Source organism: Ursus americanus, chromosome 14, assembly GCF_024610735.1.
Source record: "Ursus americanus isolate L20-20 chromosome 14, mUrsAme1.1.p, whole genome shotgun sequence".
In the NCBI taxonomy this organism is placed as follows: domain Eukaryota; kingdom Metazoa; phylum Chordata; class Mammalia; order Carnivora; family Ursidae; genus Ursus; species Ursus americanus.
This window is the reverse complement of record NC_142140.1, coordinates 70,015,082-70,040,577: the sequence shown is the minus strand read 5'-3', so window position 1 is coordinate 70,040,577 and position 25,496 is coordinate 70,015,082. Positions and strand designations below refer to the sequence as shown.

At 44.8% G+C, this 25,496-nt stretch overlaps 1 protein-coding gene across 1 annotated transcript in view; it reads right to left on the bottom strand.

The window, feature by feature from the left end:
• The window catches only part of AKAP10 (A-kinase anchoring protein 10), an 81,064-nt gene extending 72,568 nt beyond the window's left edge, over window positions 1-8,496 (bottom strand). Inside the window, exon 1 of the mRNA XM_045778326.2 lies at window positions 8,217-8,496. Coding sequence (XP_045634282.1) covers window positions 8,217-8,304 — 88 coding nt within the window. The 5' untranslated portion in view covers window positions 8,305-8,496. The remainder of the gene's footprint in view (window positions 1-8,216) is intronic.
• Window positions 8,497-25,496: the final 17,000 nt, after the last annotated feature.

The window sequence follows — 25,496 nt, the reverse complement described above, 5'->3', positions numbered from 1 at the left end:
GGGGGGGTGGGAGAGGAAGAAGCAGGCTCCCAGCAGAGGAGCCTGATGTGGGGCTCGATCCCACAACGCCAGGATCACGTCCAGAGCCGAAGGCAGACGCCTAACGACTGCGCCACCCAGGCGCCCCTTAGCTGCTTAATTCCTAAAATACACCTTTATTTATTCATTTTCCTGTTAATGACCATTTCAGTTTTATTTCCTAGTTTTCACTGTCACAAACAATGATGTGATCAACACTCTAGTACATGTCTTCCTATGTATATATGTAAGAATTTCTCTAGGATTAAACACTATAAATGGCACTGATAGGTAACCCAATGGTGGGCATTTTTAATGAATACTTTTCAAATGGTATTTGATGGTATTTTTAATTCATTTCCTTGATTTCCTTTGAGGGGATATCTTTTTGTATTACTGGGTATTTAGGTTTCTTCCTTTATGGGCTACCTATTCAATTCCTTTGTCCTTTACTTATTTGTAGAAATTCCATACATATTCTGGATACTAATCCTTTGTGTTGCAAATACCTTATGTGTATTTTATTGTATGGAAGCTTTAAATTCTAATGTAGCCAAATTTACATTATGTGGATTGTATTTTCTTATGTCTTATTGTTTAAGATATTCTTTCCAAGCCCATGATCAGATTTTTTCTCCTGCATTTTCTTCCATATGATTTCAAGTTTTGCTTTTTAAAATTCTGGGCTCTTATCTACCTGGAATTTATTTCTGTTTGTCAGATATTGGGAAACTACAGCCCATGGACCAAATCAAACCTACCCCTAGTTTTTTATTAATAAAGTTTTAGTTTAGCACAGCCATGTCCATTTGTTAACACACTATCTATGGCTACAAGGACACCATCTTGTCTTTTACAGAAAGTTTGCTGACCCCTGATATATATGATAGGAGACAGAAAATTCTATTTGTTTTTTTTTTTGTTTCTGTTTGTTTTTCCTATTTGTTTTTTTGCCAGAGGGATAGCAAACATCATTTACTGATTAGTCCCACATTTCCCAACTGAACAGGAACTCTTTATATACCAAGTTCCCATACATACATGGCTCTGTTTCTGGGCATTTAATTCTACTGTCTTAATTACCTAACCATATAATCAGCCTTTGGCAGGGCCGAGTCCTCTACCTTATTCTCTTTCGAAACTCTCTGCCCTATTAATTATAAGGTCAACTTGTCCTGATCCTAAAACCCCCACGGGAATTTTTAAAGTAGAACTGACTGAGTGATTAATTTGGGAGAGAGTTCACAGCTTTCTGGTATTAAGTCTTTCTATCCATGAACATAATATACCTCTCTATTTGGGTCTCCTTTCACATCAAATTAGGTTTTGTAAACTCCATAAAGATTTTAGTCTTTTGTTTTTACTGACATACAGCGGTACAACCGAGTTTTAAATACTTACATATAAACACATATATTTTAAAAACCCAGCCGAACTCTTTCATGAGTTCTAATAGTATGTGTGTAGATTTTTAGTTTTTTAATATATGCAATCATGTTATCTGGGACTAATGATTCCTTTGTTCCCCTTCCCTCCCAAAACTTAAATTTCCCTTCTTTTTTGTTTTGTGTACGTGCTATTGTGAAGACTATAGTAGCTTTCTTTTTGTCTAATATCCCTTTTCCCACCCTTTTGCTTTTAACCTTCTCATGATCCTTTTTATACTAAATGTATACAGGAGGAATCTAGTCTTTTCACTGGGACAGCCCATTTCTGTTTATTGTGATTACTACTCTTGATGTCTAAACAAGATCCTTCTTAAAACTTTGACCATGGCTATGAATATTTTGCTTTATGTATTTTGAGACTGATATTAGGTACAAAGCAGTTCAGAGTTTTATCTTCCTATGACCCTGTTCATCTTATAATAATGTAGTGACCTTTCTAGCCCTCATAATGTTTTGTGCTTTAAAGTATGTCATCTGCCACACAGCTTTCTTCTGGTTAACATTTGTCTGCTATATCCTTCCATCCAGTTATTTTCAATTTCTCTATGTCCTTATGTTTTAGTTGTGTTCTCACGGCTGGATCTCGGTTTATTATCTAGCCTGACTTTTTGTCTTTTAGCTATAGTCTTTTGCTAGAATTTAGTCTATTTACATTTATTGTGACCACTGATCTATTTAGGTTTATTTCAGCTACCTAACTTTGTACTGCTGACTATGCTTTTTCTTGTTTCTATATTTCTTTTTATTATGACACATCTAAAACAAAGACAATACTAGAATTTGAGTAACTCTCAGGTTTATCAAATCTTAACATTATGCTATATTTGCTTCTGAAAATTTTTCAAAAGAAATAAGACATGCATGTGTAACTTAAGTCTCTTCCTGCTCTTATTCCACCTTCTCCCTAGGAAATAATTTCATGAATTGAATATTTATTGTTTCCACCCACATTTTTACTCTGTAATACATTTCTGTATCTATAAACAACATATAGCATTGATTGAAGGTTTTTAAACTTTATACAAGTGGTCCTACCAATTACTATTTCCAACAGCAATGTACCCTAATCAAATCTTGGTATAGTCAGGCTTTAATCCCATTCTTCAGGACTTCTCAAGAACTTTACTTGCACAAGTAACACCTCTCTCTTCTGTATCGTTTTCTCCCTCTCTACCAGATCATTCCTATCAGCATACAAACGTTCTAGCATCTTCTATCTTAAAAAAAAAAAATCCCTTAGCCCAAGAGCCCCCTTCAGTTCCTTTTCACTGCAGTTTTTTGAAAAGGGTGTTTTTAATTTTACTCGTTACTTTCCACACTTCACATTCTCCCTCCAACCCATTCCACTGATACCACTCTCAAAGTCATCAATTACTTCCACATTATCAAACTGAGTAGTTATTTCTATCTTGATCTTGCAAGTGACATTCAACACAATACTCCCTTCTTTTTGAAACATTATCTTGGGGCGCCTGGGTGGCTCAGTCGTTAAGTGTCTGCCTTTGGCTCAGGGCGTGATCCCAGAGTCCTGGGATCAAGCCCCGCATCGGGCTCCCTGCTCTGCTGGGAGCCTGCTTCTTCCTCTCCCACTCCCCCTGCTTGTGTTCCATCTCTCGCTGGCTGTTTCTCTCTCTGTCAAACAAATAAAATCTTAAAAAAAGAAAGAAAGAAAGAAAGAAAGAAAGAAAGAAAGAAAGAAAGAAAGAAAGAAAGATTATCTTCTCTTACCTTCCATGATATTACACTCCTATATAACTGGCATTTTTGATTCTCCTTCGTCAATTGCTCATGTCCTCCATTTAACTTCTTTTAATTTTTTTAAGATTTTATTTATTCAGTTGAGAGAGTGAGAGAGAACAGAGACATCATAAGCAGGGGGAGAGGCAGAGGAAGAGGGAGCTGCAGAACCCCTGTCGAGCCAAGAGCCTGACATGGGGTTCGATCCCTGGACCCAGATCATGACCTGAGCTGAAGGCAGACACCCAACCATTTGAGCCACCCAGGTAGCCCTCAATTTAACTTCTAAAAGCCGGCTTAACTCCAAAGCTCTCACCTAGGCTCCATTCTTGTGTATAGTATGGCAGGAAATGCTACCTGGCCATGGAACTCATTTTTCTCTTTCTAGTAAGAGGGTTGTAGCTTAGTAGCTAGTTACTAGATGGCTAGTTACTCTACATTTCTCAAAAGCTTTTGCAGTTATCTATGACCATATGACTAACTTCTCACCAAGAGAATATGAACAGAAATGATTATGTGCCACTTTCTGGCCAAAGCTTCTCTTTCCTCCTTAGCATGGGTCAGAGGACTGAGGACAGACACAAAGGGCTATGACCCAGCTTTGACAAAATAGACCACATCCTAATGGAGAGAAGTATAACAAGACGAGAGGAAAGTGATCCCTGAATGTGAAGCAAAGCCACCAAATGAACTTGGACCATTACACTCAAGAGGGTAATAAAAAAAATCTATCTTGTTTGAGCCATTACACTTCAGTGTATCTTTGTTATAACAGCCTTAGCCTTCCAACGTAACTAATTCACATATTTTATGTATTCTTCAGGTGATCTCATCTAGTCCCACGTCATTAACCATCAGTTATTCAAAATATATTTTTTTAATCTTTTTTTTTAAAAAAGATTTTATCTATTTATTCGACAGAGATAGAGACAGCCAGCGAGAGAGGGAACACAAGCAGGGGGAGTGGGAGAGGAAGAAGCAGGCTCATAGCGGAGGAGCCTGATGTGGGGTTCGATCCCATAATGCTGGGATCACGCCCTGAGCCGAAGGCAGACGCCCAACCGCTGTGCCACCCAGGTGCCCCACAAAATATATATTTTTTAAGATTTATATATTTGACAGAGAGAAAGAAAGCACAAGCAGGGGGAGTGGCAGGCAGAGGGAGAGGGAGAAGCAGGCTTCCTTCTGAGCAAGGAGCCCAATAGGGGGCTCGATCCCAGGAGCCTGGGATCATGAACCTGAGCTGAAGGCAGCGGCTTAACCAACTGAGCCACCCAGATGCCCCTGCAAAATATTTCTAAAGCCAGAACCAGATCTCACCTTCTGACCTCTTTCCAGAACTACAGACTCATACATCCCACTGTCTCCCTGATGTATCCACATGGATGTCAATTATCACAAACTCAAAATTGCCAAAAGACAGTTCTCAATTCTTCCTGCCCCAAGCTCTAAGCCCAAAGCTTTCCCAGTTTTTCTTTACTCCAATCACTTATTCAAGTTATGCTATTTCGATCTCCAAAACATATCCCATACCCAGTAAGTTCCAGCCTTCTTCAGGTTCCTTAAACACAACCAGCTATTCCTGCCTCAGGACATTTGTACTTTCAGTTCTCTCTGGCTAGAATGCAGTTCCTTTGATCTTTTGTGAGGCTGGCTCTTTCCCCTCATTCAGATCTCAAACTAAATACCATCTTCTCAGACAAGCCTTCCCTTAATAGCTAAACAAATATTGTCGTCTTGTGATCTACTCCCACATCAGTTTAAATTCCCGGCTCAGCACTTTTTACTAGTGAATAGTTTTTTGTTTTTATTCACTTATTCAACAAATATTTACTAAATTCCTAACTATATCCAGGCACTGACCTAGACACGGGGATACAGCTGTGAACAAAATCAGCTTCCGTCTTAATAAAATACATAAAAAAGCAGATGCTGATAAATGCTGTAGAGAAAGTGGGCAAATAGGAATGCAGGGGCTGGAATGTTAAAAGCAGGATGGACAGAGAAAGCCTCACCAAGATGCCAAGTGATCAAAAACCTGAAGGAGATGAGAGAACAAAATAGTGGGTGTTTGTAGGAAGAGGTTTCCAGGCAGAGAGAAAAAAAAAGTGCAAAGGCCCTGAGGGGGGAATATATTTGACAACAAAGAGGCCAATATAAATGGAACAGTGATGGAAAAGGAGAGCAGGAGATGAACACAGAGAGGAAATGGGAACTAGATTTAAGGAGGGCCATGCACAGGAAGCTACTGGAGGAATCTGAACAGAGATGTGGCATAGTGCATTTTGAAAATATACCATAGGGGTCAAGGACGGAAGAATGGAAACCAAATTGAAGCCTACAGCAAAATAATCCTGCTTTCTCTATTTCCTTTTTGTCTTTAAAGATTTTATTTATTTGAGAGAGTGAGCGAGTGAGTGAGCAAGCAAGGAGAGGGAGAGAGAGTATCCCAAGCAGATTTCACACTCAGCGCGGAGCTCAATGTAGGGCTCAGTCGCACAACCCTGAGATCATGACATGAGCCAAAATCAAGAGTGGGACGCTCAACCAACTGAGCCACCCAGGCACCCCTGCTTTCTCTACTTTCATAAACCCAGCTTCCTCTTAACATTTAACCTGAGACTTGAATGACATCCTCTCAGAGGACTTCCTTAACTGCCCAATCTAAACAAAGATGACCACCTAGAGCAGGGAGTTAATAATCAGGGACGGTAAGAAAAGGCTGAATTTGGTTACGTTCTGGGGTAGACTTAGCAGATCTGCTTATGTAGATATACAGCAGGAGAGAAAGAGAGGTTCAAGAAGGTACTAAAGTTTTAGCCTGAGCAATTAAAAGACCAGAAATGCAATTTACTGAGGTGAGAAAAAAAATCTGGAGTTAAATTTTAAATATAGTAAGTGAAAGATCCATCTGTTAGTCTATTATTTCTATTAATAGATACAACTATATCTATTAGGTAGAGGTACAAAGTGGACCAACAGTTGGGTATACCATTCCTAATTCAGGGGAGAGAATTCAAGCTGGAGATATAAATTCAGGAGTCATCAGCATATAGGTGGTATTTAAAAATGGTATTTAAAGACTGGATGGGATCCCTAAACAGAAGCATCTCCAGCTTCTCCTCTTGCCACATTCAGCCCGCAAAAAGCATCTACAATGATCTTTTTATAACATAAAATCAAGTCATTCCTCTTTAAAAATTTTAAGGGGCACCTGGATGGCTCCATGCGTTAAGTGTCTGACTCTTGATTTCAGCTCAGGTCATGATCTCAGGGTCATGAGATCGGGCCCCGCGGCGGCTCCATGCTGAGCATGTAGCCTGCTTAAGATTCTCTGCCCCCCCCACCCCTTCGTGCTCTTTCAAAAGAAAAAAGAAAAGAAAATTTAAATAGTGCCTCTGCATTTGGAATAAAACCTAACTATGGCCTACAAAGCTCTGAATCTTGTCTATCTCTCTAAGGCCAAACCACAGTGCCCTGCCTTCCTTTCTTGAAGGGCACCAAAAACTCTTTCTTGACTCACAACCTTTGAACATGCTCTTCTCTAGCCTCTGTTACCTCCTACTGATCCCTCAGCTCTAAGTTTCAAGGTCACCTGCTGAGGCCTTTCTCTAACATCAAACCAAAATATGCTTCTCCTGTCATGTTATCTCTGTCATAACATGTTATCAATTTGTAAATACACAGATACTGAAAGAGAGATTTATTGTCTGTCTGCCCCAGCAGACAATAAGTTCCATAGGTGCAGGGACTTTGTCTTGTTCAGTGCTTAATTATGAGGGCCTAACACAGTGCCTGCCAAGCAGCAGACATTCAAAAGTATTTGTTGAACAGAAACAACAGTCTATTATGCAACATGCAATCTGCCTCATTATACATAGAATGCTTTCTTTCCCCTTAAGAAAAAAAACCCCAACTACTCCAACACTGTCAAATTAGAGCTATAAACTACACCAAGGTACATTATCAACAAAAGTTCCTTGTACCATTTTACAGCTGTCCTTCAATCAGCAGTACTTTCATTCATTCATCAGGTTCATTCACTCATCCCATGACATCAGTTACTAAAACTCTGCATGTACTTAAAAGGAATTCTTGAATTCATATCTGAATGGGGTCTTGGAATCATCTAATTCTCGGTTGAGAGAGGAGAAAAAAGTGGGTTAACACTTTTCTGTCCCAGGTGACAGTCAGTAGCAGAGCAGTCATGTGAACCTAAGTCCCTGATATGGTTTAGCGTTGTTTTTTTTTTTTTTTTTTTCGTTTTTCTCTAATACCTTTTCTCTTAAATAACAAGAACTGAAAGAAGTACTATCATCCAAAGACCTACACTTGTTCATTCTGGATATATATTTTTAAAGCAACACACGAACTTTATCCAGGATCAAAATTAAGCTGCCTCTACTTAAAAACCGGGCAGCTATTAAATTGAAAATCAGAAATACAAGTAGTTTACAAAGTGAGCGTTCCAACAGTCGACTTGCTAAGTCATCAAAAGAAAGTCTTCCTTAGGGAACTCTTAGCAATAAGAAATGTTATTTTAGGAACTGCAGGATCCCCCTCCCCACCCCCCAAAAAAGGGGAAACTAGAAAACAGCACTAGTTGAAGAAAACAGCTTTTTCACGTGTTGCTTTTAGACATAAAACCCTCAATATTCTGAAAAGTCGGAGACTTCCGTAACACGGTACTAAAAGAATTTCCTTTTTCTTGATCCACAGTTTAGACACACACGCACACAAACGCGAAAACTGTTTTTGCGCAAACAGGCATTAACTTGTACGGGCTTCGGCAAACACTTTTGGACCAGCGAGACAATTCGCCTCTGACCTCGCGCCGAGGAGGCCACCTTCTCCCTCCCTGCAGAGTCCGGGGGCAAAGCAAGGCACGCAGGGGGCGTCTGCGCGGAGGCCGAGGGCCTCGCCGCCACCCGGGAGGAAGCCCGTGCAGGCCCACCTGCCCCACCGCCGCCCCTGAGGCCCGGCCTGGCTCCCCGCCGGAGCCCCCTCTGCTACCTTTCCGCCGGAAGAAGGACATGGCGGGGCCCGGGTCGGGGCGGAGGGCGCGGGGGGACTGTCGCGGGGAGGGCCCGGCTCCCCTCATTCAGCAACCGGCCCGGACTTCCGGGTCCGCAGCGGCCGCCGCACTAGCCTGAAAAGAGACCCTTCTTCCGGGTGTGGGCCCCACCACCTCCTCGAGAAGCCCAGGCAGCTCCTGCCGCCATATTATCAACAAGCCGCCCGCCCGGAGTTCCGGTCCTTCCCCGCGCGAGGCTTCACGGGAGGCCGCGCCGCCGGCCCCGCCCCCATCCCCGCCTCCTCTCGTGGGTGCGGGGGCAAGCGCCCGGCCCGCCCACGTGACCCTGCGCGCTTGCGGCCTGTGCCCTTTCCCAGCTCCCGCGTCGGTTCCCCGGGTGGAGAGATGCGGACGCGGTCCCCGCAAAACTGACCCTCCAGGATCCGGAGCCCTCCCTATCCCACCCCACCCCCGGACCCCGGACCCTGGACCCCGGAGCTGGATGGCGCGGCGTGTCAGGCTGGGGCGCCCGGCCGTGGGCACTGACCGTGCCCTTGTACACAAGGCGAGGCCAGCACTGCCACGCTCCGGTTTAGCCCCTCCTGTTTCTCCGTTCCAGTTAGGCTGAAAGGCGCTGGCTGGCCACAGCAGCTTCACCCTGCCCTGCCAGGCCCTGCTGTCCCAGGCAAGCGGACGCCCCCCCCCCCTTCCCCGGTCGCGCGGGTACCAGGAGGTCACGGTTCCTTAAAGGGGGAAGCGGAGGCATAACCCGCTTTATGCGGCTGCCCTGGCTCCTCAATCACAGTGACCTCGGCCGTAAAAAAAGAAGTGGGCTTATTTTCAGAACCAAATTCCTGCGAATGCTCAAGTTGGAAAGGGACGGTAACATAAAGGCATCGCCAGTAATTACAAGGCAAACTCGTGAATTATCCTTCAAGCTTTGTTCAAATGCCTTTTTTCCAGTGGATCTTCTGGCCCTCCGTCCATCCCTAAATCAGAGCGAAACAAGTCTTCCCCCCAACTCCTTGTCCCTCGCCACTTGGCGAGTGCGCTCCTTGGGTAATAATCTTAGCCTTGTGTGTGCTCCTTTGGGGAAGGAGTCTGGAAGACAGCGCTCAATAAATGTGCGCTGAGGGTTTGTTTTGTTTTGTTTCTGTTTTTTTAATCAGTGAAGTCCATCATGTGACGGTTGGGGAAACGGGACCAAAAAGAAGTCCAACTTGTCCAAGATTATGAAATGCCAGTGAACTAGAACCCGGGGTCTTTTCACCATATAATTAGAGCAACTTAATAGGTTTGTTTTGGCCCCGGGCCGGCAAGCTAGTCACAGCTGATACTTACTTCAAGTTTTTTATGCAGTTACTGTGCCAAACCCTCCAGATTAATAATAGTCCTTGGGTCAGTCTTGGAAAACTAGGCACAGAAAAACATCTTGCCCAAGGTCACAAGCTAGGTAGGGATGAACCCCGGATTTCAAACTTAGAGAGGGTCCTCCGAAGCCAAAGATCAAACCTCTTGCTGCCTGGGTAAAGTGTGGACCGGCAGAAGCAAGAGAGACTGGCCGAGGCGCTGGGTGCCTTAGTGTATCCTTGATCTGAGTTGGTGCTGAGAATGGATCAGTTCAACTCCTGTGGGCCTCTGCAGAAGCTGCAAGGGAATTTGGACAGTGTCCTCCAGCGATCAGAGGGGCTGTTGGAAACCAGCCTGCACGTAGGAGGACCACTCTGCTGTCTGTGGCCCATAAAACCAAAGCTCTTGCCCTTGGCTCCCCGGAAATGGAGATTGGCTGAAATCAAGGGGGAGTGCGGCTGAGGTGCCGTGGGTATAAGGGAGTAAGTGGGATGTAGCAGAAGTGTAAACACAGGGCATCCACACACTTGGCAAGAAAGCACAGTGCCCTTCTCTCTTTCCCTTCACCCCGGGAGTCCAATCCCTTGGCAGGGCCTTTTTGTATTTGTTGACTGGTTAGTTGCCTGGGACAGAAGGGGAAGTGCAAGAAATCCCCTGAATATCACTGAACAGGAGCAGTGCCAAGGAATATGGGGGGGGGGGAGTGCTCTAATGCCTTTCTCATTTTCTCTAACTAAGCATATGACCAATATAAAAGCAGGGTCCTACCCTGCCTTCCATTGTGATTACTGCTCTTGAGCCCCTCCTAGCAGAAATTCTGGAGCGGCCTTTACTGCTCCAGGCAGCGGAATATATATCCTCAGTCAGGTAGTAATACCTGTTATCATTTCTTAAGTACTTCTGGGCTCTCAGTATACTAAGTGCTTTATAATCACAATCTCACTTCATCCTTTACTTTCTCCCCCCCCCCAAAGACCCCATGAGATGGTTAATATCATTGCCCCCAATTTACAGATGATGACCTTGAGGCTCAGAGTAACTTACCTGGGGAGCGCAAGGCTAGTAAGGGGTAGAGACAAGATTTTGACCACTGCCAGTCTGACTCCAAGCTCTTTGCTTATACTACTTGCTCCTGTCTTTCTCTCCACCTTCAGCTAATACCTATTCAGCTGATGTTCCAGCATGGGGTTTCTATTTATTGGGCAAATACAAAGCGATGAGTGATATCTAGCAGTGCAGATGCCTTCTGAATCATCACCCGTTAAAGTGTTTATACGCTTAGGGAAGCTTTAAGTGTACTATAATACCATTTAATCTGTAGGAATTTGATGACCCACCGATGAATAAAGCTAAAATAAAACAAGAATATAAAAATAGGCAAGAGTACTCCATTCGCCTGAATACCCAGCTGTGGCAAACTGGATATTCTGCATTGCATTTCTAAATTAATTTGTTAAAGCCACTGTAATTTACACGTAAAACAAATTTTCACCAGAAGGAATTCCTTTATTATATTCCTAATTTTTAAAAAGATTTTATTTATTTATTTTTGAGAGAGAAAGTGCACAAGCCGGGGTGGGAAAGGGGCAGAGGGAGAAGCAGACTCCTGGCTGAGCAGGGAGCCCAATGAGGACTCTATCCCAGGGCCTTGGGATCATGAACTGAGCCGAAGGCAAACGCTTAATGAGCCTCCCAGGCACCCATTATATTCCTAATTTTAAGGGAATCCTCACAGTCTTTTTTTTTTTTTTAAGATTTATTTATTAATTTTAGGGGGGAAGGGGCAAAGGGAGAGAGGGAGAGAGTCTCAAGCAGACTCCGTACTTGAGTGCCGAGCCGGACGTGGGGCTCAAACTCACGACCCACGAGATCACGACCTGAGTGAAACCAGGGGTCAGACGCTTAACTGACTAGTTAAGCCACCCAGGTGGCCCCCTCACAGTCTTTTTATACCAGTTATATCAATTACAACAAATCAGTGAGGTAGAATCAGCAAGGTAGTCATCACAAAGCCAGTGAATAAAATTAGAGTCCTATGACAAACACTTTTTACAAATTTAATGAAGAATTCTGTAACAAACCTTCTGACAAATTGGGTTGTCCATATCAAGCATTCATAACCTCAAGGAAATTGTTCAAATAAATCTTCTGACGCTATAAGGAAAAAAAGCTCCCTGTACCTTATTAGTAAGCAGATTCAAAACAAACTCAGATTTATGACAAGACTCAGAATGTGTATTGATGTAACTTAAAATTCTCATCAACGCTCAAAGGCTAATTCTTAGAAGAGTGTTTTACATTCTCAAAAGCATTTGCATCCATAGCCTTGTAAAATTTATCTCTAAAAAAAATGGTAGCCTCTGAGTTTAGTTTTAATCAAAGCTAAATCAAAGCAGTTTGGGCTCAATGTAATTTATTTCTTCTGTAGTCTCTAATCATGCCAGATCAATGGGAGTTTAGTGCACATTTTTCCCATCAAAGGAACCAGAAACAAGTAGGAGATAGGACAATAATTTCAGAGACTTCCTTATATACACCCCTGGAGCATAACATCCTTAATCTTCTCTGGAGGTAAGACTATGACACCTGACTATTCTCAAATATTTCCTCCCAGGTGGTCTACAAGCATGTACCTCCCAGCCCCTAGAACTATAAAAGCAGTTCTCACTGGAGGTGGGGTTGTGGAAACCCACTTGTCTTTCAGCTGCCCAAGACACACTTCTGTCCAGAAGTCCCCTTAATAAACCATTTCTTGTCAAGTTGGAGTTGTTGACCTTTTCCTTCAGTCTTATGGCTCCTTTGTTCTTGGAGGTCCTCTTGCATATACCCCCTCTCATGAAACAACGTCTAATAACAGTAAGGCAGGTCATTTAGACTAGCCACCTGCTGCAGAAAATGGAAAAAGGAAAACTAAAACCAAAAACTGCAAGACACTGAGGCGTTGAGAAGGTAATGATGAATTATCAGATGAAGAGAGGAAAGAAAGACCAAATGCAGTAAATTAAGTCCCACACTTGGGGCCTCTTTTCTGGGGGCTTCCGTGTTCAGGGAAAAGAGACTGAGAAGCTAGCTGATGCTTCTGAGGATGTCACAGACATTCGGACAAAAGTGGAGCCCCAGGAATGGTTTGGGGTAGGATTCTGAAAAAGCTACATCAGAAGTAAACCAGCCCTTACCAGGGATTGCAACCCAGCTTCAAGTCATCTATGTGACTTAGGAAATCTTAACCCCCAGCAATACATCAAGAAAATCCCAATTCGTGGTGCTCCGGGTGCCTGATGGAAGCAAATGAAAATCCACACGGAATAAGATAATACCACCCAAGGTCTCAAATTATTTCCACGAGTGGTTGTTCAAACAGAATGTCTGGCACACAATCACAGATATCAGGCGCACAAGGAGATAAGGCGCTGGGAACAAGAACCAAGAAAAATGATAAGCGATAGAAATAGTGACACGGGAGCTCCGGATAGTCTAATTATTGATCATAGATTTGAACATAATTATGCTTGTTATGATCAAGGATAAAAAAAAGAACATTGGAAATTTGGGCAGAGAACTGGAAATTATAAAAACTGACAAAATATAGACGAAGAAGAAGCAACTAGAAATTCTAGAACTGAAAAACAAAATAATTGAAACGAAGAACTAAATTGACAGATCTGTAATCAGAGTTGTAATAGAGAGAATTTGTAAAACGGAAGATAGGTCAGAAGAAAATATCCAGAATGAAGCGTGTGGTGAACGTAAGAGACATGGAGAAGAATACAGTGAGAAGGTCTATCATATGCTTGATCAGAGTGCCAGAAGGGGAGAAGAGGGAGGATGTAGCAGAGGAAATACTTGAAACATTAGTAGCTGACAATTTTCCTGAAGTGAAGACAGAAACCAGCCTACCAATTCAAAACTCGCTGTGAGGGGCTCCTGGGTGGCTCAGTCAGTTAAGTGTCCTACTCATGATTTCAGCTCAGGTCATGATCTCAGGGTCGTGAGATCCAGGCCCTCACTGAGTTCCACACTGGGCATGGAGCCTGCTTAAGATTCTCTCTCTCCCTCTCCCTCTGCCCCTCCCCCCACTGCTGCTCGCACTCTCTCTCTCTAAAGAAAAAAGAATCACTATGAACTCCAAACGAAAGGAAATATGCATCTAGACTATTATAACGAAACTTTGGGAAATAAAAAACAAAAAATACTATTTTTTTTAAAGATTTTATTTATTAGAGAGAGAATGTGTGTGCATGAGTGGGGGGGGGCAGAGGGAGAAGCAGACTCCATGCTGAGCAGGGGGCCTAATGTGGGACTTGATCCAAGGACCCTGAGATCATGACCTGAGCCAAAGGCAGATGCTTAACCTATTGAGCCACCCAGTTGCCCAACAAAAAATTATTAAAAATAGCTGGGGGTTTGGGGCGCCTGGGTGGCTCAATCAGTTGGGGATCTGCCTTCAGCTCAGGTCATGATCCCAGGGTCCTGGGACCGAGCCCCACATTGGGCTCCCCCCATCATCGGGGAGTCTGCTCTCCCTCTGACCCACCCCCCTGCTCGTGCTCTGGCGTGCTTTAAATAAATAAATAAATAAATAAATAAATAAATAAATAAATAAATAAACTTAAAAAAAATAGCTTGGTGGTGCCTGGGTGGCTCAGTCAGTTAAGTGTCTACCTTTGGCTCAGGTCATGATCTCAGGGTGCTGGGATCGAGCCCTGTGTCAGGCTCTCTGCTCACTCTGCTTTTCCCTCTCCCTCTCTCCCTCCCCCCACCCCTGGCTTGCACGCACTCTCTCTCAAATAAATAAATAAAATCTTAAAAAAAAATACCTGGGGGTTGGGGAAACAGATTATCTTCAAAGGAGTGACACTTAGGGATCTGGTATTTTCAACAGCTTGCAGTGGAAGCCAGATGACTATGGAATTAAATCTTCAATGTGCTGGAAAAAGTAACTAGCAACCTGGAAGCCTATACCCATGTATTTCAAAGATGACACAAAATAAGACATTTTCAGATGAAAACAGAAAAAAAAATGTCACTAGCAGACCTGAATTTACCAAAGAATTTATGAAAAGTGATATCAGATGGAAAGTCTGAGCTGTAAGACATACAGAACAAAGAAAGTGGTAAATACGTAGACAAATAGAAATCATCATTTAACGATAACATGAAAGTAACCCACTGTGAAGTTAAGGGGTACAGTCTGTACAAGATCACCCTCACTTAGAATACCAGTTGCAAGTTTGGGGGTCCCCAAGATCACCTTTAGGTTCGATAATTTGCTAGAAAGACTTGCAAAACTCGCTGATAGCTGTTACCTTCACAGTTATAGTTGTGAACTGCTGAAAGATACAGGCTGGAGTCAGCCAAGGGGAGGAATGCATAGGGCAGAATCCAGGCAAGTACAAAACACAGAGCTTCCAGTTGTGCTCTCCCCATGGAGTCAAGAGGGCATTACTCTCCCGGCATTGACATAAGACAGTATGCATGGAGTATTGCCAACCAGGAAAGCTTACCCAAGAGTAGTTTCAAAGACTTGGGACTCCATCACACAAACATAGTTGACTGCCTTTGCAACTGATCTCAGTCTGCAGCCCTTCGAGAGGTCACACTGACACCACGTGACCCAAAGGCCCCACCCCAAATCACGTTGTTACAATATGGCTGCCCAAATGATAACAAAACACTTGTATCAGGCATGACATTCCAACAGCCTAGAGATAACTGCCTACCAGCCAAGAGCTGAGGCCAGACCTCTCTTTGGGCAGTGTTTTTTTCCTACATAATTATTTCCTACATAAATATCTAACAAGTCTAAAAATTTCACCAGTGTGGCAGGCCCCTAAATCCTTGTAGGGCTTATATCCCAGCTTGTGGCATGTATGTGTCTTACCAGGGCATCCAGAATACCTGCTGTTTGTTGTTCACGGGGTCCAGTTAGCATGATGTCATCAATATAGTGTCCTAGCGTGATGTTCTGCAGAATGTCCAGACAATGAAGGGTTGTTTAGACCTGCAGTGTCCAATATGGTAGCCCTAGCTCCATGTAGCTATTCGGCACTGGAAATGTGGCTAATTAAAATGTGCTAAAACCATAACATATACACCAGATTTTGAAGATTTGGTATGAAAAAATAATGTAAAATATCTCATTAATATAGTTATATTGATTACATATTGTAATTGATAATATTTTAGATATGTTTGGTAAGTCAATACATCCATTATTAATTTCACTTGTTGCTTTTTGACTTTTTTTCAGTGTGGTTAATAAAATTACACATGTGGCTTACATTATATTTCTGTTGACAGCATTGCTCAGACTCTTTCAATACTGAGTGTGATGGTTAGTCTTACGGGTCAACTTGACTGGCCGCGAGGTGCCCATAGTAAGTGTTCTTTCTGGGTGTGTCTGCAAGAGTGTTTCTGGATGAGATTACTATTTGAATTTGTGGACTCAGCCAAGTAGATTTCTGCTCCATTGGGGGTGGGCATCATACAATTGTTGAGGGCCTGAATAGAACCAAAGGTGGGGGAAGAAGGAATTTTTACCCCCTTTTTCCTGCCTCACAGCTCAAGCACGGACATCTCATCTCATGATCTCCTGCTCTCAGACTGGGATTTGTACTATCACTTCTGGTTCTCAGGCCTTCGGCCTTGGACGGAATCACACCCTTGGCTTTCCTGGGTCGCCAGCTTGCCAATGGCAGATTATGGAACTTCTCGTCCTCCTAAAACACATGAGCCAATCCTTTATAAAAGAAAATCTCTCTCTCTCTGGCCCTCCCAGTTCTGTTTTACTGGGGAACTGTGGCCAATCCACTGACAGCAGTAGAATTAACAAGGAGCGGACAAGACTAAGTTTGTGCTGTTCTCCATCCCAGATGAATGCAAACTGCTTTTGAGCCTCCTTCTTAATGAAATTTGAAAACAATGCATTTGCTAAAAATATAGCCACATACAAATTGTCAGAGGCTGTGTTAATCTGGAAGGGCAAGGGGCACCTGGGTGGCGCAGTCGTTAAGCGTCTGCCTTCGGCTCAGGGCGTGATCCCGGAGTTCTGGGATCGAGCCCCACATCAGTCTCCTCCATTGGAAGCCTGCTTCTTCCTCTCCCACTCCCCCTGCTTGTGTTCCTCTCTCACTGGCTGTCTCTATCTCTGTCAAATAAATAAATAAAATCTTAAAAAAAAAATCTGGAAGGGCAAGTATAATTAGGGCTACATCTTAGCTAAATTTATAGTAGTCCACCATCATCCAACATGATCCATCTGGGTTTTACAGGGCCATATGCCCGTGAATGCAATGAAAAGTAGAATGAGAACCTCTACCCATTCTTTAGATCTCTGAGGGAGGCAGTCACCTGTCATGCCGCCCAGGAGGTAGTATGGCTTGATTTATTTTCTTGGCCAGGGGTTGGGAGTAGTTTCAGAAGCTTCCAATTGGCCTTTCTTTCTCCTTTTTAAAAAAAATTTAATGACTCTTACTCAACAGGTCAGGGAGCCAGTGTGAAGGTTGTGCCAAATTCTAGGGAAATCCATATTGATTATGCCTCATAAATGATTAAAGGCCTATTTGGAGAAAGGATTGGGAGAATAGCCACTATATATATTTGTTGTGATATTTCAGGGTTTCTCAAGATTTGGCCTCCTTTTCAGTTGCTAGGCTCAGATCTTAGAACTCTCTCAGGTTTGGAAACAGATGAAAGATGACTTTTCTATCATGGTAGTGACATCAGCCTTCTGATATCTGATCTTGATCTTTTGATTATATGAATCAAATAATACCTTGTTTGCTGCCTGTCTTAGTCCCTTCGGGCTAGAAACAGAAATACTGTGGACTTGATGACTTGAACAAAAAAGTTTTATTTCTCACAGTTCTGGAGACCAGAGAGCTCAAGATCAGGGGCGCTGGCAGAGTCTGGTGCATAGATGGCCACATTCTCTCTGTGTCCACACAAGGCAGAAGGGGCAAGAGAGCTCTCTGGGGTCTCTTTTATAAGGGCATTAGTCCCACTCATTAGGGCTCTCTGATGACCTAATCAACTCCCAAAGGCCCTACTTCCTAATAACATCACCCTGGGGGGGGCGGGGTTAGGATTCCAACATATGAATTTTGGGCAGACACAAGCGTTCAGTCCATAACACCACCCATCTCTCTCACTTCAAGAACATAATCATCATTAGCCATTCCCACATATCCCTGCAGGTCAAGACACTCTTGGTGCCTTTCCCACCTATGTGATGATTATATCTCTGACAATTTCGGGCTGTCACGTGGGCTCTGCTATTCTGGAATCCTCTTATCACCATTAACACTAGGGAGCCCAATTTCATAACAACATCTCCTACCATAAATCCTGGGCCACCATTCAAGTTGTCAGTAATCCAGTGGCCTTCTCACTAATTTGTTCCTTGTTTTACAGAGGGGTGACTCCTGGGACCTCTTAGGAAACATAGTCAGCTGATAGGCATGACATAATACATTCTGACATTCCCATCTCTCTGACCTGGAATTATCTCTCTGGCAAACCCAGCCTTCTTCATGCATAGGCCAGCTGCTAAAGAAAGACCACAGACAAAGACTCACTGATGTTTGCAGCGGGCAGCTATCCGGTTACGGTGCACAGAAGTGGTAACGGGTGTGGGCCAGGCATCTACAGTATCTGCTGCATTATCGCAATCCCCTTGCGGCTGAGGAAATAACCACAGTGTGGGTCTGAAGACTCCCTGGGCCCATCATCAACTCAGTTTGAACCTGGACTTGATTATCATTTGGCCTCCATAAGCCTTCATTTTAGACAGAGGAGCATGTGATGTCCTCTGGTTTCACCTGAGATCCCATGTCACACAGTCCTCGGAAAATGTGGGTCTTTCTTTTATCCTGGTGCATAGTTACCCTGGAATATGACGTCAAGTCTACCTGGAGGAATGATTGGGGGAAAATTTACTATATAGACTTAGGGTGGTGTTGCAAGGTCCTTCCTTAAAGGGACCCAACTTCCCTTTCAAACAATGAGCTCTGGGCACGTGAACTGATGTTCCCCTGGGAACTTGAGAAGGAATGTGGTTTCCATGATGACAGCTAACATTAGCTTTCTACTCATGAGCTCTTGATTTCTTTTTTAACTATATAAATAAGCATGCCCTGCTCAGTTGTCGCCATCTTTTCCCCACAAGTAACACTATGATCCATTAGCTGTCTCTCCAGATAGATCTCTATGGGTCAAGGAACCTTGATGGCTGGTTCCTCCTTGCTTGCCACACAGCAATTACACTCGCCTTCCTTTGATATATAAATACAGTTGCCTGGCCTCTGCCATTCTGGAATCCTGTCATTCCCATTGATAGTACGACCTCTCTAACCGTCCACACCAGACCAACAGAGGCCTGCCACCACTGAGTGTCTCAGAGATACTGGTGACCCTCATAAAGGCAGTGTCTCTTCTGACGGGTTCTCGAGTCTTACATGGGAAATCAGTTCCAATGTCCATACTTTAGTCCTTCTGACCTTTCCTTGATACTGTGTCCAGGAAGTTCTGCTAATATCCTCTTCATTTCTGTAGGCCAAGTTCCATCCCAATAGTCAATTAGGACCAGCTGTGGGTATTGTGGCCATAGCACTGGGTCTTGACTTGTGAATGAAGGTCCCCATGTGGGGAAAATTCCCCTCACCCTTCCCCAAATCCAACAGTTTCAAAATCCACTTTCCCACACGCGCCCCGGGTTCTTCCCATCACAGTAGCCAGGACCGCAAGTCCTATGATATGTGTACTATTTTCTCCCAGAGCAGCGACCGACTTTCTTGTTCTGGATTTGCAGGCACCTGACTTTGGCTATTTGCTTTAAAATAGTCAAGAGTGGAGGGGTAGATCTTCAGTAGAAAAGGAACATTTTGTAGGGTTTCTGCTTCAGCAGAACTCATGCTACAGGTCTCCTCTAGTGAGAAGGGGGCTCGAGAAGTCTCCTGGGTCAAGCTTCTCAGGCTTATCTACTCAAACGTCCCCATTTCACAGCTCAGATTTCATTCTTCCCTGTCATGCTCTGACTTTGGGAGGTCTGTCAAGACGATGCATTCTCTTTTTCAACTCTGCCGTTTTTTGTTTGTTTGTTTTTAACTAATACATAATGTATTATTTGTTTCAGGGGCACAGGTCTGTGATTTATCAGTCTTACACAACACCCAGTGCTCACCACAACACATGCCCTCCCCAATGTGCATCACCCAGCCACCCCATCCTCCCCATCCTCCCCCCCCACCCCCGCTCCAGCAACCCTCAGTTTCTTTCCATCAACTCTGCCTATTTTGCAGTTAGATCCTGGGCCTGCTCTTCAGCAAAGTCTGTTCTAAAATTGCTTCTTGAAAGCTGCCAGAGGGGCCCTGTGGCTTTTCACAGTGTGGCTGGAATTGGCAATTGGCTACCCTGAGCCTGCTGTTTTGTTTTCAGCCAGATGCCAGACCTATCGCCAAACTTCGTTTCAGTGAGTCATAGCCGAAAGCCTGAGTAATTGTGAGGCATGGGGTTCCCTCTGTTTACACGGGGTTATTTGCATCTCCACCCACCACCATTCATCGTGTTTTTATGGCTATCATACTGGTGAATGATCTAACTCTCAAATCTCAGTCACCCACTTAGGCTTAGCCTGGGTTCCCCAGAAAGCAGAGCCAGTGGCAGAGGGCTCGTGGCAGGGCTACGTCCAGGAGCACATTCCCAGGGAGCAGGAGTGAAGAATAAGGGGAGTGAAGCAGGACTGAGGGGAGCCAATGTGACATGGTGTTATTGAGTGGGCTGCCACCAAGTGGGAAGGATGCCGGTCAGTGGGGTTGTGCCCCCAATAACCTGTATAAATGCACCCACCAGCTCTTATCTCCCATTGATCAACAGTTCACCCCACAGGGCATTAACTCTCCTGCAACCTCAGGTCTGTGCATACAAACCCCAGGGCATTGTAAGTACAGAAGCCCCAGAGCAGGGGAGAGAGACACAGTCATAGCAGGAAGTGAGGTACTGTCAGATTACCCTGGTGTGAATTTGTCCAGAGCCCATGCAGAGTGGGAACCAGAGCCACAGGAGACCGAGAGGCTCTGGAGTGGCCCAAAAGAAGGATGGGAAATAGTGGGTGACCACACATGCTCCACCCCAACTCCAGACCTGAAAGTCCAGAGTGGCCAGGAGTGAAGCCAAGGGAATGTGTGTGTACGAGTCACAAAATTGCATGGATTCTAGTATCTGTAGGGCCCAAGGTTCGACTGCGCATATTCTTAATGTGCTGCTGAGAGTGAGGGCTGTAAAGAAACTAGATAAATGGAATGCTAGAATGACCTGTTTGGGTTTGGGTTTGGGTTGTTTTGTGTGCACAAGGACAGTTGAGTCGTGGCCAGTGTGTCAGGAGTGGCTGAGCCTTCAGAGTCAGATATGCCACCTCAAGTCCTGGTGTGGTCCTTTATCCAGGCTGTCTCAAATGTATTTCACAGAGCACCCTACTATCAGCAATGGTCAAAGCTAGACGGGATCTTGGCAATGGCCTCGCTCTGTGGATCAGAACACTGGTCTCTCTCCTCAGAAAAAGAGCAACGAACATTGCCGCCATGGTGATAATTTCAGAGAGTGTTTTTGAGCACCTACTAGACATACTTTCTGGAAAACTTAATCCCCGTAGAGGCTCTCATTTTGCAGATGAAAAAGTCTCACATTGGCTGAGGTAACACCAGCCTGCACGATTCTAATGAAGAGAATGTAGACACTGATTTTTTTTAAAGATTTTATTTATTTATTTGACAGAGAGAGAGACAGCCAGCGAGAGAGGGAACACAAGCAGGGGGAGTGGGAGAGGAAGAAGCAGGCTCCCAGTGAGCAGGGAGCCTGATGCGGGGCTCGATCCCAGGACCCTGGGATCACGCCCTGAGCCGAAGGCAGACGCTTAATGACTGAGCCACCCAGGCGCCCCAGACACTGAAGTTTAACTTAAAATTATTTGGTCTCTCCCTCCCCCCCTTCAAAAGGAGTCTAGTGAGCCCGAGCCTTTATAATCAATCCTCTTGCCCCCCTCCTTTGAATGCCTATCTGCCCCCAATCAACGAATAAATTTGGATGATGTCTCCCCCATATTCTATTATTATGAACATCTATTCCTGCATGCTCAGTATCTCCATAAAAGGGTAGAGATAAAGACTCACATCTGTTGAGTGTATGCTGAATGCCAGATATTGTCCCAGGGACTTTTCATTTGCTTAAGTAACAAAGCATTTAAGTCTCACAACAGCCCGAGATGTTGGGTATTATTACTTGTCTCATTTTGCAAATGAGAAAACGAGCCATCGGAGAGATGAAATGAATTGCCTAAGATCTTTCAGCTAATAAAAGGCAGAGCTGAGGATTGGAACATGGTTCTGTCTGCGTCCAAAGCCCCTTTTCTTTATACCATGCTGCATAAACGTTGGGTTTGGTAAATTTAATGGTTCATTTCATTTGAACATGATAACCACATTTCACATGGAAGTGACTGAGAGGTTTTCAGCTCTGGGTTTTTCTGACTTAAACTCCCTCTCTCTCTTTGTCCTGACTTAGGAGAGTCAGAAACCAAGTGTGAGACATGGGTCTGCATGCAAAAGTGCAGGACACCTCCAGAGAGCTCTCGTTTTCAGGTCAAGCGAAGCCACAAAGAGCCGCAAGGCAGAGGACAGACCCCACCTGAAGCGGGTTCATGAAACCAAGATGCTCAAGGATGAACTTTCTATCCAGGAGTCTATCCAAGCCTACAATTGCTTTTCGGTATGAATGTTCGTAAGACTTTTTTTGGTAACAGCTGAAAGTTCAGAGAAACGGAGCCTTGCCCTCATTGAATCAGGGAACAGTCAACTATGGAGACAGGTAGATATATAATAACCAGAGTTGTGTAACCCCACTTTGCCCAGGCTGCTGGAACGAGACCAGCTGGGTAATTGTGCCACCAGGGAGCTGGAAAGATAGAACTGTACCACTCCCGAGGCAAGGTGAGAAGAGGGACGGTGAAACCCACATTCTAGAAAGAGGAAGATCTTATTTGGGGTGGGGGTGGGGGTGGTGTCTCTGTGTATAAAGGGACCAAAAGGGACTTCTTGTCTGGTCTTTTCTCACTGACGACTACAGAACAAGGTGAGTTCATGTCTCTCTTTCCCTCTCTCTCTCTCTCTCTCTCTTTTAAATGTATTTATTTATTTTGGGGGGAGGGACAGAAGGAGAGGGAGAGAGAGTCCCAAGCCAGCTCCGCCCTGAGTGTGGAGCCTGAGGTGGGGCTTGATCTCACCACCCCAAGATCACAACCCCGAGATCACGACCTGAGCAGAAACCAAGAGTCAGACGCTCAACCAACTGCACCATCCAGGCGCCCTAGGTGAGTCTATCTCTTTATAGTGACAACCTTTGGATTGGCAGGGAAGACGGAATCCAGTCACCATCCCTTAAACATTTTCTGAGTGTCTGTTACTCGTCTGTTCTTAAAAGATGGCATCTCACACCAGAAAGAATGTAAATTCTTTACATTAGTGATCTGGATACCAATCCCTGCCCCGTCTTTTTCCTTGGGTAAAATATTTACCCTTGGTGAGGGGCGAGTGTAAAATGAAAATATCACCTATCACCTATGTCATAGGGCGGTTGTACGCTTAAAAATAATATATGCGAAGTGTGTAGAACAGAGTCAGGCCTATAGAAATCATTCAGGATTGCTGTTGTCATTCTAATGCTTTTGTTATTTATTTATATTGAAGGTCTAGCCCCTGTCCTAGGCTCTGGGGCAGGTGCATGGAAGATTAGACCTGTTGTTGCCCTTGAGAAGGACACTGTAGCGGAAGAGCCAGAGACCTGAGACTCTGTGTTCATAGAGTCAGAGGGAGAGGGGAGTTAAGTGTGACTGGGCCACCACTTGCACTAATAATAACCCTGTAGTGCCTTTCCAGCTCTTCTACCCATCTCCTACCTTTTCTTCAGGATGCAGCTCCAGATCTACCTCCTGCAGGAAGTCCTCCCTGGTTGATCCAGCCCTTGCAGACTTAATTGCTTCTAAACTTTCATACTTGTAGTAATGCATCTACCTATTATTAAATACCTATTATGGGCAAGACATGCGTTAAGCATTATCTCACAACCTTTTCACACCTTTCAGGGACAGGTTTCATCATTCTAATTTTACAGATGGGGCAGTAAAAGGGCTCAGGAAAGCCTTGTCAGGACTCTATAGATAATCTGCAGCAGAGCCAGATCTGGGTGATTGTAAAGCCGGGGCTGGCAAACTGGGGATCCTGGGCCAAATCCAGTCCATCCATTGGCTATTGTTGTAAATAAAGTTTTATTGAGACAGACATGCTCACTATTTGCATATTCGCTATGGCTGCTTTCACATCGCAAGAGCAAAGTTGACTAGTTGCAAAAGAGCCCAAATGGCCCTGAAAGCCTAAAATATTTGCTGTCGGACCCTCTACGGATAAAGTTCGCCATCCCTGCTCAGAGGCCCGTTTTCTTTCCGCTCCATCTCCCTTCTCCCTCTACCATTGCTGTTACAGCATCTACAGCTGCCCACACCTGCCCCCAGCCGGAGGACGCAGTGCTTTGCATGAAAAGGCCCTCAGCAGAACACACACAAGAATTCAGGGCAATTGAGGACAGACACCATGGCCCCCAAGTCCGTCAACTCAGGGACCCTTAATACAGGAGCACTGGTTTTGAAGGAAGCTCAGGACGGTCTGGTGGCTTCGCTCTATTGACCTCCACAGCTTGCTTGGGCACCATCCCTGCCTCCCTGAGGCTCTGACACGCAGAATGACACCCTGTTCTCTGCAGGTGCCCACAGAGCACCTGTTGCCCAACTCCAGAGGGAGCCACCCACGTGCCTCAGGAGGTTCATTTCCATATGTGACCGCAGCATGCTGTGATCACTTCGGGTAGGAGTCTGTAGGGGTGGGAGAGAGAGTGGGAGAGAAAGGCATGTCAGCTCTTGAGGACTGCTGTAAGAGACCCCGTTCTGACTCAGTCATTAAGCGTCTGCCTTCGGATCCCAGGGTCCTGGGATTGAGCCCCGCATTGGGCTCCCTGCTCGGTGGGAAGCCTGCTTCTACCTCTCCCACTTCCCCCACTTGTGTTCCCTCTCTCGCTGTCTCGCTGTCAAATAAATAAATAAAAATCTTAAAAAAAAAAAAAAAGATGTTCTAAGCCTTCAGAGAGGAGCTAGCGGGTCTGGGGGTCTGGTGGTGGGTGGGAGGAAGCTGGCATCTTGCAGCTTTCAGTCCCTGCAGAGCAGTGGGACTTCGGGAAGATGAGGAAATCCCTGGGCAAGAGTTTGAGGGGGACGCCTGGGGAAGGGAGTGCAAACCCACACACTCTCAACAGCATGTAATATGAGCACTGCAGAGGGGTTACAGGGGACAAAGCCCGTGCGCAGAGAAGTGTCCGAACGCACCATTATGGTGTAGGCAGCCGAAGCCACCAAGGATGAACCAAATCGGGTGGTTACCTCCCACGACCGCACACCTGAGCACCCTTGGGGTAGACGCAGCAAACAAAGGGTAGACTAGAGTTTTCCTGGGAACTGAGGGAAGGGTGGAGCTGCCGTGACATGTAGATGAAGCCGTGTTTTGGTGGGCTCAGGACAAATCGGGGCTCTGGGTTGAACTGTGTGGGTTGAACTGTGTGTGTTGAACTGTGACATGGACCCAGAGTCTTGCTCCTCTGGAAAAATTAAATGTAATAGAATTGGGGGTTCTAGTACCATATCAGAAGGTGAGGATGGATCTTTGGGGGCAACTAACAGGTACTGCCTCAGTGGCAGATCCCAGATTTAAAATGCATCTGTCTGACCCCCAGACCAGGGCTCTCAACTGTGGTCATTTGTAGAGAGCAAGATGGAGTCACTTGCGTCAAGCAGTGGCCTGTGTCAAGGAATGACGCGAGCAGTCAAGGGTACCGCA